Below are 16,858 nucleotides of genomic sequence, written 5' to 3' on the forward strand. Positions count from 1 at the left end.
ACCGTCGTCCCCTCAATGATTTCATTTCTGACCGCTCCGCTCCCTGCATGCTGTTGACAACGTGCAGTGTGAGCGCAAACGCGTTAATTAAATATGCAAGAATGTTGCAATTTCACCCCTCTCAACCGCATAGAGTATACCGAATGTGAGAATGCACCCTTAATGCGTTGAATTTGCACTGCCTCATTCATGCTCGCGATGTGATTCCTTAGAGGAAGTAAGAACTTGGCACCATTCTCTAAATTGACATAAACATAATTGGTAATTAAAGGGTTTCTGTTGTTATTCTGGCCTCACACCTGACACCTGGTTCTGCAAATAGGGAAAAATAATTATAACATTGTCAACAAACATAAATGGAAAAATCACACTCGTGTGAACTGAGCGGTGGAGGCTGTGTGTGTGTGTGTGTGTGTGTGTGTGTGTGTGTGTGTGTGTGTGTGTGTGTGTGTGTGTGTGTGTGTGTGTGTGTGTGTGTGTGTGTGTGTGTGTGTGTGTGTGTGTGTGTGTGTGTGTGTGTGTGTGTGTGTGTGCGTGCGTGCGTGCGTGTGTGTGTGTGTGTGTGAATGTGAGTCTGAACAACAGCGCCCCTCCCTTAACATGTGTGGTCAGAAAAGGTTACTGCAGGCTACAGACATACAGGCATACCCACACACACGGCCAAGTATAGGAGCGTTGTGACCACCGCTCAAAAAGCCTACTTATAATGATTTGCGTACATTTTGTTTTCTTGCTGTAGCACTGGCCAAGAGTGGTTTAGAACAGTGGTTCTCAAAAATAGAAAATCTACAAGCTCACAGCACCCCACATGTTCCCATAAATGGAAAAAACCCTACTTAGACAGTAATGACTGCCCCCCCTCAAAGAAAAGATGATATTTAGTGATATCCCTTTATCTTAAAAGTCTGTTTATCACGAGAACACTTTGTCTTTTTAAGGAGCTTCCTGACATTCACATCTTTTCCGAGTTGTTAGTTCTCATTTCCTCTATAGGGAGGCACGGCTCATCTACGTTTGTTTAATAAGGCGTATCACATTCCTTAACCCTATAGCAACGACTAGAGTCACCTGCAGTTCTGCAAAAAGTGCTGAGGAATGGAAAGAGAGTCAGGATGAGAGAGAGAGAGAGAGAGAGAGAGAGAGAGAGAGAGAGACCCAGAGGTGGAAAGGGAGGAGAGATCCTGTCTTTGTGGGGTCAGTGAGGTGGCGAGGCTGCCATCAAGACATGTATTAATGTGTTAAGAGAGAGGGAGGGAGAGAGAGAGAGAGAGAGAGAGGGGGAGAGAGAGAGAGAGGGGGAGAGGGGGAGTGAGAGAGAGGGGGGTGGGGGAGGCTAAAGGGGAATGTTTATTAGATAATGATGGACTTTATTGATCAAGGTTCACTGAATGCACTAAGGAATTGAAACACCTGACCACCCACCCACCCATGCACGCACACACACGCACACACACGCACGCACACACACACACACACACACACACACACACACACACACACACACACACACACACACACACACACACACACACACACACACCCACACACACACGCACGCACACACGTGCACACGCACACACACATTTTTAAAAATGTTGTCATGTCCACATGAAGGAGAGCATAGAAGGACACACACGTATTAAAGGTACATTCAAGGTTACATTCACAAAACCATGGCAAAATATGTCTTCATGATACAATAAGCATGTCACTCAGTACTCTGTAACGGCGTCTACCGATATAATAGCAGAGACAGCACAGTACTTTGCCAGCCTTCCGGACTCCTTTTGTGTCCTAGGCCAGTGGTTCTCAAACTTTTTAATGTCAAGGACCCCCAAACTGACACTTATCAGCCTGCGGCCCCCCATTTGAAAAGATAAGCCAGGCACCCCCCATAAGAGATGATTTGTACGGCTCTAGCAGTGATTCTCAACCATTCTAATTGCGACCGAAGGTCGCATGTACTCTGAAAAACCGTGTCGCTTGAGTGTCCTTCCTTCCTTCCGTAACCTCTGTGATGTCAGTGTGATGTCAGCGAGTTGTGACATCACTTCCTGTACGGGGCGGCTACACGAAATGTGGATAACACTATATATGGAGATAGTCCAGTCCATCATGTCATATGGGACTACATATGACATGTAGCCAAAAGAGAAGGATACACAAGACTAAGAAAGACAAAAAAAGGAGGAGTAGGATAAAGATACCAAAAGGAGAGAGAAGAAAGGGTGGATGAGGTACAATGTGTCTCAGAAAAGAAAAGGAGGTGGCAACGGGGGCGGCTAGATAAAGTTATTAGGCCTGGATCCGACTTTAAGTCGACGTACAGGATTCCAGAAGTGTAGCGCTTATTCGCTCTTGTATCAAACTGGTACTCGAAACGTTCTTAGAATTTAATATATATTTTCTAAAGTAAATATGGGGGCGGCTGTGAAAAAAAGAGAAGAATAAAAAAGAAAAAAAGGAGGAGGAGGATAAAGATACCAAAAGGAGAGAGAAGAAAGGGTGGATGAGGTACAATGTGCGGTATCCTCCTTGTCAAGCTCGACGTTGGTCATTTGGACCTATACATGGAGAAATGGAGCGAACCTGTTTGGCCTAAACATGGAGATGTGGTACAGAATGACTCATACTGTATATGGGCATAAAAAGTATGTCATGTGACATCACTTCCTGTACAGACAGTCAGACAGACAGCCATTGACTCCGGCCTAACAATGGCTACTGTCTATGACGGTAGTCCCATATGACATGATGGACTGGACTATCTCCATATATAGTGTTCTCCACATCTCCATGTTTAGGCCCTATCGCTCACACCCTAGGTGGGGTTGGCGATAGGGCCTTTCTGTGTGGAGTTTGCATGTTCTCCCCGTGTCTCCTAGGGTTGATACCCTTACAAAAACATGAACAAACTCCCCCCAGAATGATAACAACTAGAATCGTCAGAGAAACGCTGTGGTTGGCCAGATAGTCAAGAATTGGCGCGACCTCGCCCTTTAGGGCGAGGTCGCATGTCACCCTGAGGTCGCATTCCACGCTCAGGTGTCTTACTAGTTTCTAGGACCCCCAGTTTGACATGCATTAGGCCACGGACCCCCGTTTAATGGCATTCCTATCTCCGAGACCCCAATCTATATTGTAAAATCAATGTTAATTTAACTCGGAGAGTGTACAAATGGAACCAAATGAGTTAATACCCATAAGGGTCCATTTGGTTTCTAACTGTCATTTAGCTGGGGACCCCCTGGAACTCCCTCAAGGAACCCTAGGGGTCCCTTGAGCCCACGTTGAGAACCAATGTCCTAGGCTACCAAATATATATATTTAAAACATGTCTACTCTGCACCTACTGTACAGGCCCTGTACAGCTCTGAGATGGTATATAGAAGTGCTTAGTATTTAATGATAAAGGCTTCCTCTTGGCCACTGTTTCCCGAACAGTGGGTCGGGAAATTCCATAAATTAGAAAACAAATGTATCCACAAGTTTCCAACATCCCATTGTGCATTGCGCAAAAATTGGACGGAGCTTCCGGCGCCGCAGCCGAGTGTGATCTACAAGCTCACAACGGCTGCATCTGCGACGCGACGTGAGCTTGTATGTCTGCTGTTAACCGGAAGTGTGGTGCAGTTTGGTGCAAAACATCTCTAGGCAAAACATTCTCCAGTAAATTCCCGCGGAAAGAGGTGGATAAGAAGTAGTGAAAATGGCCGATCTACAAGCTCACAACTTGGTGTTGTGAGCTTGTAGATCTGCTGTTCTCACTAGTTTTGGGTCCCGGGCAAACGTCTAATTTCTCTTTTGGGTCACAAGCTAAAAAGTTTGGGATCCACTGCTCTTAGCTATATAGGGTCAAAGGTGCAGTCTGTCTCTAATATAGACACTGTCCTGCAATGATGTAACAGCCTGTTCAAGAATTTCCTTCAAGTTCACATTGAATGACCTCGCATGTGAACACACACACAAACGCGCACATTCCGGTACGGCACGCACACCTATTGAGCAGGCTAATGAGGAGCTGTCACCCATGCAGACCACTCAGCATGGACTAGTTAACTGGCTGTCACTCCGATCATCGTTCTTACAAAGGCACACACGTCAACTTGTGTATCGTCTTCATGTGTCTTGCACGCATGCACGCACGCACGCACGCACGCACGCACACACACACACACACACACACACACACACACACACACACACACACACACACACACACACACACACACACACACACATACACACACACACACACACACACACACAGGGGCGTCACAAGGGGGGGGGAGTGGGACTGAGTTACTAGGGCCCAAGGTGGAGGCGTGAGTTAAGGAGAGGACTTGAACCTCTGTCGAAAGAGCTTAGGTCTTTTGCAATGTCCAGGAGAGGGCCTGGAATTATTTTATACTTTAGCTATTGAAAAATAGCAGATCTACAAGCTCACAGCGCGGCACTGAGTGCCGCACTGCGAGCTTGTAGATCTGCTATTTTTGAAAAGTTGTGAAAATGTGTGCAAATCTTTGAATATATGTATTTTTTAAGCAAGCATTTGTAACTAAAATTTTGCTTCCGGGGGGTCCCTGGAACCAAATAGTTTGAGATGGGGCTCCGAAGCCAAATACATATAATTTTGGGGGTCCTTCACATGAAAAGGTTTGAGCACCACTGACATAGAAACACAAGGCATAGAAACACAAGGATTTTGAAATATTAGACAATATTAGATTTTTCAAAAATAGCAGATCTATATCTGCTATTTTTCAATAGTTAAAGCACAAACTAATGCGTAATAATGCGTTCATGGGGGGCCCGCAGTGAATCCTTGTACCCAGGGCCCAGAATTTGGTGCGACACCCCTGCACACATACACACGCACGGCGCACGCACACACACACTAGGGACAACCAACAGTGCCACAAAGTCACCCCAATTTCTCACGCTATGTCAAACCGGCCTCCCGTGCTCGGGAGGGAAGGGGGGAGAGTTTATGAAGACATCTGTCTGGTGTTTCATCAGAGCTCATCATGTCCTCATGTCATGCGGATATTTTAAGGCTTGAGGTCACGGCCAACTGGCCAAGTCCCATGTATGTAGTGTAAAGCAGCACATACAGACAGACCAGGGACGTGCAGAGAATGTTAGAGAGGCACGGGCTGAAATTTCTAAAAGGTCCTTTCGGGTGAGTGTGGAGGTCCGCTATTTTTGGTATTTGATACCACAATGAACTAAGCATAATCAAGTAAATACTGGAGATGTGGAATACGCATACGGCATGAGTTTCTACACAGTGAGGGCAATTCCTCAACATAAGATGCTGCATTTAAAGGGCCAGTTCACCTCTGGGGCAACCAGATCTTATTTTATTGTTGTTTGGGGCACGATTTTGCATCATATGATGCAGCATGATGACTCATGATGCAAAATGCATCATCATTCATGCTGAAATACTAAAATATCTCAAAACACAGATTGAACACAAAAAATAACTCTGGATTGTGTTGATCGCGTCCCAAACAACAATAAAATATGATCTGGTTGCTCCAGAGGTGAACTGGCCCTTTAAGTTCAGGAGGGTTAGGAGAAGGCAATTCTCTTGAATGCTGCCTTCAGGTATGGCATGGAAAGAGGGCATTTGAATTTCTTTCACCATAGTAAAAACTGCTTTCATGGTCTGGAGAGGGCACTTTTTACAGACAGTTAAAAGGGCAGGGGCTCAAGCCCCCTTTGATGTCTATGCGAGATGTCTTTGCTGTCTATCTGATTACAGACTTCTGCATTGCTGCAAATGCAGAAAAAAGTGAAAAGAACTTTTCCTTGACGATGGCTAGCCAGATTGATCTGAGACAGACAGCTAGACAAAGATAGAAAAGGGGGGAGTGAGCAGAAATTTGGGGACATGAGAAAGAGACAAACTTAGGTCAGCTGAGCTGGGCGAGGAAAGCATTGGCAGTGGTGGAAAAAGTACTTGTATAAAAGTATCAATACAACAATGTAGAACTATTCTGTTACTCTGTTAAGTAAAAGTCCGGAATTCAAGTAGGCCTACTTACTTAGTAAACTTATCGGGATGAAAAGATAGATAGATAGATATTTTAGTATTTCAGCCTGCTAGAAAACATCATATGATGCTTTGTAGCATGATATTGCATCATCTGATGCATCATATGATGCAAAATCTTGTTGATCGTGTCCTAAACAACAATAAAATAAGATCTGGTTGTCCCAGAGGTGAAGTGGTCCTTTAATGTGTAGTTCACGTTGTGTATGTTTTGCAGTAATAATCAAAATCTACTAAGTCATTATAGTAACTAAAGTTTTAAAATAATTGTAGTGGAGTAAAAGCATAATATTCGCCTCTGAGATGTAGTGGAAGTACTGAAATGTGGAAATACTCCAGTAAAGTAAGAAAACAAACAAACAAACTCAAAATTGTATTTAAGCACAGTATGTGAGTAAATGTGTTTAGCTACTTTCCACCACTGGTCTTCTCTATAGCTTTCAATAGCAGAAATGTGTGCACATTTAACCAACAGAAAACAGGTTAGCTTCCCCCGTCGCCAAAGTCCGTAGCAAAGATGACAAATGTGAATCACAACAAGGCCAATATTAGTTGCTGTGAGGTTTGCACATGATACTGTAAAGTGTCTGTGTGTAAACAGAATAGTGATCCGTGTCAGGGAAATGAGCATCGCCCTGCAGCAGCAGCAGCAGCAGGGGCTAAACGCTAGCTGTCACACTGTGTTTCTTTTAAGTCGTCCGTGACGGAAATTAGCATCTTCCTAAACTGATAGGCAGAGCGAGAGAGGGACGGCCGGGGAGAGAGATGGATGAATGATTAAGACAGATGATGAGTTTGATTTGTCACAAGCACTTATTTGCTGTAGTAACCGCTCCCCTCCTTTGATCATTTGCAGATGTCACTGTGGCTTAGATTAGTGTATTTGTGTTTTGTGTTTGTGTGTGTGTGTGTGTGCGTGCGTATGTGTGTGATGTGTGCGTGTGTTGGGGAGGGAGGGGGAGTGCATGACCATGTCTCCTTTTCCAGTTAATGCTTTACAGTAAACTAGTCCTTGCCTGTTCGAAGATATGTGCTCCGAATTATGTGCAGTTTGGGTTGTGGCAGTGGTTCTCAAATGGGGTACGTGTACCCCTAGGGGTACGTGGAAGTACTACAGGGGGTACTTGAGAGAAAATGGAAAATGGAAAGCTCACAAAATGACAATGTTTAGAGCAAATGTGCTCAGGATGCTCTAATTTCAGGTCTTTCACTCCTTTTCTTATTTGTAATATTATATTTTTCAATATATTCTTCAAAAGGTGGGTTATCGTTCATTCACAGCATCGATGCTGTGAATGCCCAAAACAAGTAGTACACAAATTCAACAGTCTAGTAGCCAGAATGTGAACCTGGAAATTTTGAGTACTGTACCTCAAAGTTTTATGTTCTACAGTAGCTATGGGTTGTCTACTAGACTTACAAGCTACTTTTGTATGACACTGTAGTGTGGCAAAGTAGGGCATTAATCTACCAAAAGAAAAGGTAAAATATGGTAATGTAGTTTTCTAAGCAACGTGTTGTAATCGGGTAAAGGGGGTACTTTGATCCAGAAATCAGGAAAAAGGGGTACTGAAGCCAAAAAGGTTTGAGAACCACTGGGTTATGGCATGTGCACAGTATATGAGGGATTGAATAGGAGTGTCAGAAGTAATGTTGGAGAACCTAGACGTACAGTATCAGTGATGTCAGTCATTTCCAAATTTGGGCACTGTTTCGGCATGCGGCTGTTACCATGGCACCGACACATGCGGAGTATTGGCGGCGGTAGAAGTGATGTCAGTTATCCCTGAATTTGGGCACTGTTTTCAGTGATGGCGGGGCAATTTTATTTATTTAGTTTAAGTCATACTCTTTTGAATACATTTTCATTTAGTTTTAGTCTAGTTTTAGACTAAATCTACTGTTGATTTCGTTGACAAAAATGTTTTTTGGAGGGCCTTGATGGCATCTTAACGCCTGATTTTAAACTTGATTGCGTGTTGAAAATAGACGATCTAGACAAGCGCTTTACTGTAAGCAGTCGAGAACATTTTTCGTCATAGTTTTAGTTGACGAAATTGTGTCAGCATAAGTTGCATTTCGCCCACTCCGGCCCGTGACCTGGAACGTGCTTGACACCCTCTGTGTTAAATAGTCAAGTATAGTTCTCATTTAATGGCATTATCGTATTTCATTCAGCTATTCACAGTGCGACTGAATTCATCACGGCAGAGAAACAGGGCTGTCATAGAACAGTGCCCGGGAAGCGCGAGCGGGGAAGGTTAATGGGGGTGTCTGTATTTAGCAGGGAGAATTTATGTGCAGTTATGAATCAGCCTGACTAGTTTAAAATGAACAGCGAGAGAGAAAGAGAAGGAGGGAGGGAGAAAGAGAGAGAGAGAGAGAGAGAGAGAGAGAGAAAGAGAGAGAAGCCTGAACTGCACCAATGATGGGCTTCAATGTTTTCATGCTTGTTCTCCAAAGGATGCTGAACTAAGAGTGGAGGTCTTGTCATAACTTTATGAAAGAAGGGCATGTACCAAGTATTCAGTAATAACTGACCGAATCGTCAGTTATCGTCAGTAGTTATCGTCAGTAATCGTCAGTAGGTCGTCTTCAACTGAAGACGACCTACACCATCACTCTACAATGACTGAAAAACGCCTCAATCGTCTACTTTTTCTACACGTCCACAAACAGTTGACTGATGGGGTGGACTTGAACGAGGTGTTGAAAAGCTTTTGCTTTTGGGAGTGGAAGCGTTCTGGGAAATGGGACCCTTGCTTCTGGCCATGGTCATGGTGCTGATTGATTGATTGATTGATTGATTGATTGATTGATTGATTGATGTAGTTTATTGTTATTTCCTAGATTTTTTTTATATGATTCTTCCTCTCCTTTCCAATTGCCCCCTGGCGCCCCCAGTGGCCCCTGGGGGCCGTGGCACACACTTTGAAAACCACTGTACTAGTGAACACGCCACTGCAGTAATAATTTGCTTTACACTGTTGTCCTCTCTCTCTCTCTCTCTCTCTCTCTCTCTCTCTCTCTCTCTCTCTGTGTCTGTGTTTGCAGATAGCTTGGCGGCTCCTGTCAATGTGACCATCAAAGCATTGAAGGCTAACTCGGCTGTAGTAACATGGGACATCCCGGAGGGAGACCCTGTCATTGGATTCGCCATCACACAGCAGGTGAGCCTGAGTGTACACACGCGTGCGCACACGCACCCGCACACACACACTGAGGATTTTAACCCATTAAGACCTGAGGCGGATTCTACAAATGCCCTCTAAATCAGGAGGCCTAGTTAAGAAGGTTTTGTGTGCCAAGGAACCCCAAATTGTTATATTTGGCCGCAGACCGCCATCTAAAAATGCTCTGTTCCAGGGACCACCCAGAGAGTTTTTGTAAAAAAATAAATGTGCTTAGTGGAGAAGGCCAATCCTTCAGTAGCACCAGCCCACAGAGCAAAGAGACATCACATGATTGGCCTTCTGGCTTGTTTATCATCTAAATACCGGCCTAGTAGCCCAATCACAGGGCCCAGGGCCCAGGAGTCCCTCAGAAACATATAACAGTTCATACAAGGGCTTGTAGATCTTCTATTTTCGGTTCGCGCAGGTTGTGGTGGGCCGGTCTGGGCCAAGATGCCAGGGCCGAATTGATGTCCCAGTCTGGCCCTGATAAACACAGAAGCACCCGGCTAGGAACAAGATGAGCAGGAAATGACACTCATGACGACATGATTCCAGTCGGCAGATTCGTCGCACTGGGTGGCAAATTCACACCGGAAGTTAGGTGAATAACATTAGAGTCTATGAGAGCCGGCTAGACCTGGCTAAAACTATTTATGAACAACTGAGACCTTTGTCATATAATCGGTTCAGGAATATAAAAGAAGACATATCACAGGTATTGTTCTACAATCACTTGCTTTTCGATGTGCACAGAGTTGGTTTCCAGACAGGAAATGGTGGAGAGTCTCGCGATACTAGCTAGTTCAGAAACATACTTTTGTGCTCTTTAGATACCTCTATAAAGTTATACAGCGTACACACCAAAAAGCAACACAGCAGCAAACAATGTGTGACATGTCTTCTTTTATATTTCTGAGCTGAGCTGTCCCTGAGCTATTTTATAAAGGTCTCTATCTAGTCAGGGGCGGCCCCAGAAAACGCCCACAAAACTGTGAAAAGTGATGACTCATCACTTTTCATCACTAAACCATCGTTTTCTGGGGCCATTTATAGCCCAAGGAATGTTTTTTGTGCAAAACAAATGCTTGCAATGGATTCAGCATCATGACAAACCCCTAGTTAGACCCCGCACATCCTACTTAAAGCAGATTTCTTTGTGGGTATTTTCCTCCTGTATACTGTAGAAAGTCGATGGGATCCCAACTTGATTTGGCCACTGTGGCGACCCCGAAGGTCGCCGACTCGGGCGCCCTAGCTAAATCATTAGTGCATGCCCTGGGCTACATCTGTGCAAAATTTGGCGCTTTAGATTAATTACCATGAAATGACTATGTTATCTCCCTAACACCCCCGACTAATCGTTCAGAATCTTCTTTTGTTCATTGAACTGTCCAGCTGGCTCTCATAGACTCTGTGTTATTCACCGAACTTCCGGTGTGAATTTACCACCCAGTGCGATGCATCTGACGGACAAGGATTGCGGGGTAGAGAAAATTACGTTGGTGACTCTTCCTGCAGAGACACTCATTGGCACCCGGGAGGAAGTGGACTAAGAAAGGGGAGGAGCCAAACCAGGTTCCTGTCAAGTATAAACCCCCAGGGACCCCTTTCAAACTAAACATTTTATGTCCAAGTGGCTAATGACAGTGGTTAATGAGAAAATATAAAATGGTTTCCCATTCTCCTTAAAACAATATGACACACACGCAAACTCATGTCCTTGTGCCCACACATATTGTACGTTGCCACCCATGAAATTAATTAGTAGATCGCTGTCAGCACTCGTTTCCGGCTCTCTTTATTGTGTCCCCATCACTGGTGTGAGTCTGCTGGTACCATTGTATGGATCATGATGCATTGTGTTGCTGCCAGAACTTTCCATTTGGACCGTTTGTCTGTCTGCCAGTAGCTTACAATGACAGCTGCTTGAAAAGGGAAAAGTGTTGTCACGCACGCACGCACGCACGTACGTAATTTACGTCACTGTCGGGCAGAAACCTCGTATCTCCAAGTTTCAAATTTGTAATTCTTTTCGCAAAGCAAAGCCCTGCTTCATCACACAAGGCCTTCGCACAAAAGTAGTGAAAACAGCAGATCTACAAGCACACAACGCCTCGCACCGCGATCGGCTGTTTTAACCACTTTATTCATATTTTATATGTTGGCGATTCAAAAGTAGAAGATGATGTACAACCTCACAGCGCGACACACATTTATTTTTAAAATCTCTAAAATGTTTGGAAAAAGTTGAATTATTTTAATTTATTTAACACAAATCTTCTCTTCTGGGGCTCCCTGGTACAAAACCTTTTCAAATGGGGCTCCGTATCAGTTTGGGGGTCCTTTGCGCAAAAATGTTTGAGAACTATTATGTTTGGTTAAATATTTGTTTTCTAATTGTGATAAGCAGGGAGTAGTAGTACAGTATGTAGCAGTAGCTGCTGTCTGCAGCAGAGCCTCACAATAGAGGGTATGCGCATGTATAAAGTGAATGGCATATCGAGTGGCAAATCGAGTGGCAAAGTGAGTGGCAAAGTGAGTTTAACGTTGTTTAACGCTGTTTAATGAAATTAGATAGGACCTTTCCGTTTGGATGTGTGGGCTGTCAAGGCCAGAAAGTAGTTTTTGCCTCTCAGTAGGCGTTCCCACATAACTTCCGGGTATGATGATGATGTCACGCGCATACCCTCTATATAATATTCACATTATTATACATTATGAACATATATATATATATATGTGAGTCTGACTGAATTACATTTAATTGCAAAATGCAAAAATTGCAATTCAAGCATTTTGCAGATACTCGTATCCACAACAACTTAAGTGCAAGATCACAGTAAACAGCATAAACTCTAATCAACCAACAACAGGGTAAGCAGTCCAGTAGAGTGCCAAGGAAATAATAATGCCAAACTTGCATTTTTCCTGCATGGATATAGGATTTTAATTAGGATTCTAGTGATGACTACACATCCAAGAATTAGCGTACAATTACAGTTTTACAAGTGCATCAATAATATCTTGGGTACATTTTAATAATAAAGAATCTGCAGGGCTGTTTAGCAATACGTTGTAAAGCACAGTGGAATGCACTGTCGGTAAGAAATCCCGCTGCTATACGGTCAGTTCCAATACAGATGACTCAGTATCTCATAGCCCTGCAGTCGATCCACAACACATTATCTGACCTGCAGTGGCGGAATTACCTGTAGTATTTTACTAAAGTAACAACAGCACTACAGTATATACAAATATAGTTATAATTTCGTCCATGCCTTCCTTACTTCTTTGCCTTTTTTTTACTATTTTGAAAAACATTTTTAAATAGTTCAAATGGCTGATCTACAAGTTCTCATGTAGAACGTGTCGATGTAGGACGGCTATTTGAAGTTTTTTAAAATGATTAAAATAGTAAAAAAAGGCAAAGAAGTTTAGGGATAAGGACTGGGGAAGACAGCCTTTTGCTGTAATGCCCCAACCACCTGGAATGAGCTACAACTAAAATTTAAGATATGTACTCCCATAACATACGGTCAATTTAAATCTTTAATTGACAACCTACCAACAAATGTCTGCAATTGTTTTTAAGTTTACTTTATATTGTCTGTTGTTTTGTAAATATTAATGTTGTATTGTGATGTATCTCGATGGCACAGCAAATGAGGGCAACCTCAATGTCTTTTCGAGAATAAATAAAGGTTGAATGAAAAAAAGGGGTAGTAAAGTAAAAGGCCTGCGTTTAAAATGTTACTTGAGTAAAAGTACAAAAGTAATAGCATAAAAAATATATACTTAAAGTACCAAAAGAAAAAGTAGTAAGATGACAAGTCACAAATGACAGTGAAGTAACAGTTTAATGACTTTTAAAACCTTTTTAATACCTCAAGAAAATGTTGACTAGGAGGGACGTGAGGTACGATTCTGTCCCTATCGGGACGTATCTCGAGCGGTGCTGAGCCAGCTGAAGCGGACTTCGAGTCCGTTTTAGACGTCACGTCTCGGACGTTTTAACTGTTGGTATAGCGTCACCATTTTACGTCTTGGGTTTGAGGATGGCATGCACATTAACCATTGTCCCGAGAAGTCACTCAAGGCGGTTTTGGAAGTGAGAGTGTGTTGCTTAAACATTTCAAAGTTAAAATATGGATATAAGTGGTTTATGCCCCGACAGCAATGATATGCAGGTGTGTGCCTACATGCATGAACTCTAAGATTCTCATAGGATTATGGTTTTCTCTCACTGTGCGTATTTTAACCCACAAAGTGACTCTAATCTCCTGTGTCGCGCTCTGACAGAAGAAAGACGTGCGCATGCTGCGCTTCATCCAGGAAGTCAACACCACCACACGCTCCTGTGCATTATGGGACTTGGAGGAGGAGACAGACTACATTGTGCACGTGCAGTCCATCAGCATGTCGGGGCATGCCAGCCCGCTCAGCCAACCTCTGCGCTTCCGAACGCCCAGGGAGGCGGAGACTCAGGCCTCCAAGAGTAAAGGTAAGTACGGAGAGGCTCCACACCTTTTGTCCTGCTGTCCCTGTGGTGGAATAGCCTCGCATAGCCAGACCAATATGCCATTGCAAAGAAAGATTGCCTGAGGTCTGGCCCCGCTCAGTTATTCAAATATTTCACGGCTCACAAGTCGTGAGGAACCAACCAGGGGCCCAGTATGTAAATGTAGGGCTGGCGTATCACCGGTGCGCTACACTGATTGGTTGTAGGTCTAACCAATAGAGTCTGTTTGAATCTTTTGGTAACCGCCCGTGGGGGGAAAAAAGAAATGACACCAAGAACCAGAATAATATTCACGAAGTGATATTGTCTGTCTATGCGAGGCTAGTGGTGGAAGACACACTCTGATATGTTACTTGAGTATAAGTAGAAATAAAAATACTCAAGTAAATAAGGGGCCTGTGTTCAAAATGTTACTTGAGTAAAAGTACAAAAGCATTATTTGAGATGTAAGCAGAAACATTTAGTCTTGCATATCGTAGTGTCCAGCAATTATGAAATTCGAGAAAAAAGCTTGCTTCGGGCATTTGGCCTCTTCCTACTAGAAAGCATAATCCTGTCTATATTAAAGTGTTAAAAGTATATTATAATGCATTATAATTATGTTTAAATAATGAATTATACTAGACATGGGCCTCATAGAAAGTGTTACCAAAACTAACTACTCAGCTATTGCCCAAAGTTAACATCTCGGCTAATTCACATAATCGCCCACATGGCGTACGCTTACTCACTGGCACATCCACCCACAAAAACACATGCACCCACCCACACAAACACACATATAGCCTACTGTACATGTAACATGTTTACACACAACAAAGCAAAGCAGAAAAGTTCTAGCCTCGCGTAGCTACTATATCACTGCATGGACATGAGTCTGGTAATTCTATATGGAGTTTATTTTTTTAATTTTTTATTTTTTTCAAGAGACGGGTTAAAGAAAATGGCTCTGGACACAATTGGTTAGACCAGACCAATACCGTGCCCTGATTTGTCACCCAACTCTTCGGGGTGAGGAAATTCACAATTTGAGCGCGGCCAGACCTAAAAATCCGCCAATGGCATTTTAGTTTGGTGACTGCTCTCCATTCCGACATATCACCACTCCGACAGTGACTTCTTATTGTCGGGGTTAGAGATAGGGTTAGTGTCGGAATGGAGACATGTCGGAATGGAGACATGTCGGAAAGGAGACATGTAACCTTTTAGTTTTTGCACAGGCGGATTCGTCCAAATTCCAGGCTAGCAAAGTTCTTCACTGTTTCCGTGCAGGGGTTGGGGGGGGGAGTTAACTTGGCCCGTTGACAATTCCTTGACTGGTTTTGTCTAAAGGTCCAATAAAAATCAATAGGGACACAAAGCGTGAAATTAAATTTCTCAACACAATGCCCCTAACAGTCTGCCCTGCTGACCGCCTCGTGAATAAACAGCCGGAGGGGGGTGTTCACTTCAAAGCGTATTGATGCGCCTCCATGGGCATCACCCGGCGCAGCCCGAGTCATTCTGCGTGATTCCTCCACAGTAAACCCAGCTCTTGCTGGGGATGCAGGGGCATCACAAGAGGGGGAGAAGTGGGACTGAGTTACTATAGGGCCCAAGGTGAAGAGGCCTTAATTATTTTATACTTTAGCTATTGAAAATTAGCAGATATACAAGCTCACAGGGCGGCACCAAGTGCCGCGCTGCAAGCTTGTAGATCTGCTATTTTTGAAAAGTTGTGAAAATGTGTGCAAATCTTTCAAAATATGTATTTTTTTAAGCGAACATTTGTACCTCAAATTTTGCTTCTGGGGGGTCCCCGGAACTAAATATTTTGAGATGGGGGTCCGTGGACAAATACATATCATTTTGGGGGTCCTTCACTTGAAAAGGTTCGAGCACGACTGACATAGAAACATAGTTTTTTTCAAAAAACCTTAGAAGGATTTGAAACATTCAAAGGTTTTTTTTCACAATTTTTCAAAAATGGCAGATCTACAAGCTCGCAGCGCGGCACTCGGTGCCGCGCTGTGAGCACTCGGTGCCGCGCTGTGAGCTTGTATAGCTGCTATTTTTCAATAGTTAAAGCACAACATAATTGAAGTGAATCCTTGTACCCAGGGCCCAGAATCTGGTGCGACACCCCTGTGGGGATGTGTTTGTCAGGATTGCGAAGGAGGGATTTGGGGCTGTGAGCATGAACCGAAGCCAATGAATGTTATGTTAGTCTGAACACTACTACTGTACAGCGCAGTTTGTTTGTCAAACTTTCACATTTCAAGGTCTGCCCATAACTGCAGTGTACAAAAGGAACCAAATGGCAGTGGTCTAAAGTACATTTACTCAAGTACTGTACTTAAGTACGCTTTTGAGTTATTTGTACTTTACTTGAGTATATCCAATTTACAATACTTACACTTCTACTCCACTACATCTCGGATCCAAATATTGTACTTTTACTCCACTACATTTATTTGAAAACTTTAGTTACTAAGTTACTTTGCAGATATAAATGATAATATTATAAAACATACATAAACCACTTTAGCCCTATTTTATACCTTTAGGCTGTTTGAAAATAGCCGATCTACAAGCACATAACGCGTCGCGCTGCGATGCGTTGTGTGCTTGTAGTTGTATTTTCAAACATTTTGTTCTTTTACTTTTGGTACTTTAAGTACTTTTTGATGCCAATACTTTCATGCTTTTATTCGAGTACATTTTGAATTCCGGACTTTTACTTGTAACAGAGTACATTTACATGGCAGTATTGATAATTTTACTTAAGTAAATAATGTTAGTACTTTTTCCACCACTGCCAAATGGACTCTGACGGGTCCATTTGGTTCCTTTTGTACACTGCCAGAGTTACAGACTTGTATGGGTCCATTTAGAGGACCCTAAAGGAACCCGCAGTTCCTTTAGGGGGAGTCCCTGGAATCCACTTTGAGAAACACTGGTATAGCGTATACTGCACTTTCTTTGTCATAATTTTTACACTAATTCTCACGCGAGTAGGGGTGTAACGATATAGTAACTGAATCGAAAGATCTATTTTAATTTGCAATGATATATTGATATGCAAAAGCATATATCGTACCGCTTTGGCTTTGCAATGCAGAT

At 43.2% G+C, this 16,858-nt stretch overlaps 1 protein-coding gene across 6 annotated transcripts in view; it reads left to right on the forward strand.

Moving 5' to 3' along the window:
• Positions 1 to 16,858, forward strand: part of fndc5a (fibronectin type III domain containing 5a) — an 82,022-nt gene that overhangs the window by 38,390 nt on the left and 26,774 nt on the right. For 5 of the 6 annotated variants that reach the window (XM_080750333.1, XM_080750328.1, XM_080750331.1 and 2 more), the window contains exons 2-3: positions 9,116 to 9,231; positions 13,537 to 13,738. In XM_080750333.1, coding sequence (XP_080606459.1) covers positions 13,552 to 13,738 — 187 coding nt within the window. In that variant the 5' untranslated portion in view covers positions 9,116 to 9,231; positions 13,537 to 13,551. The remainder of the gene's footprint in view (positions 1 to 9,115; positions 9,232 to 13,536; positions 13,739 to 16,858) is intronic. The other variant, XM_080750329.1, reaches the window with a different exon arrangement.

This window comes from Nannobrachium achirus (assembly GCF_963921795.1).
Source record: "Nannobrachium achirus genome assembly, chromosome: 20".
In the NCBI taxonomy this organism is placed as follows: Eukaryota; Metazoa; Chordata; class Actinopteri; order Myctophiformes; family Myctophidae; genus Nannobrachium; species Nannobrachium achirus.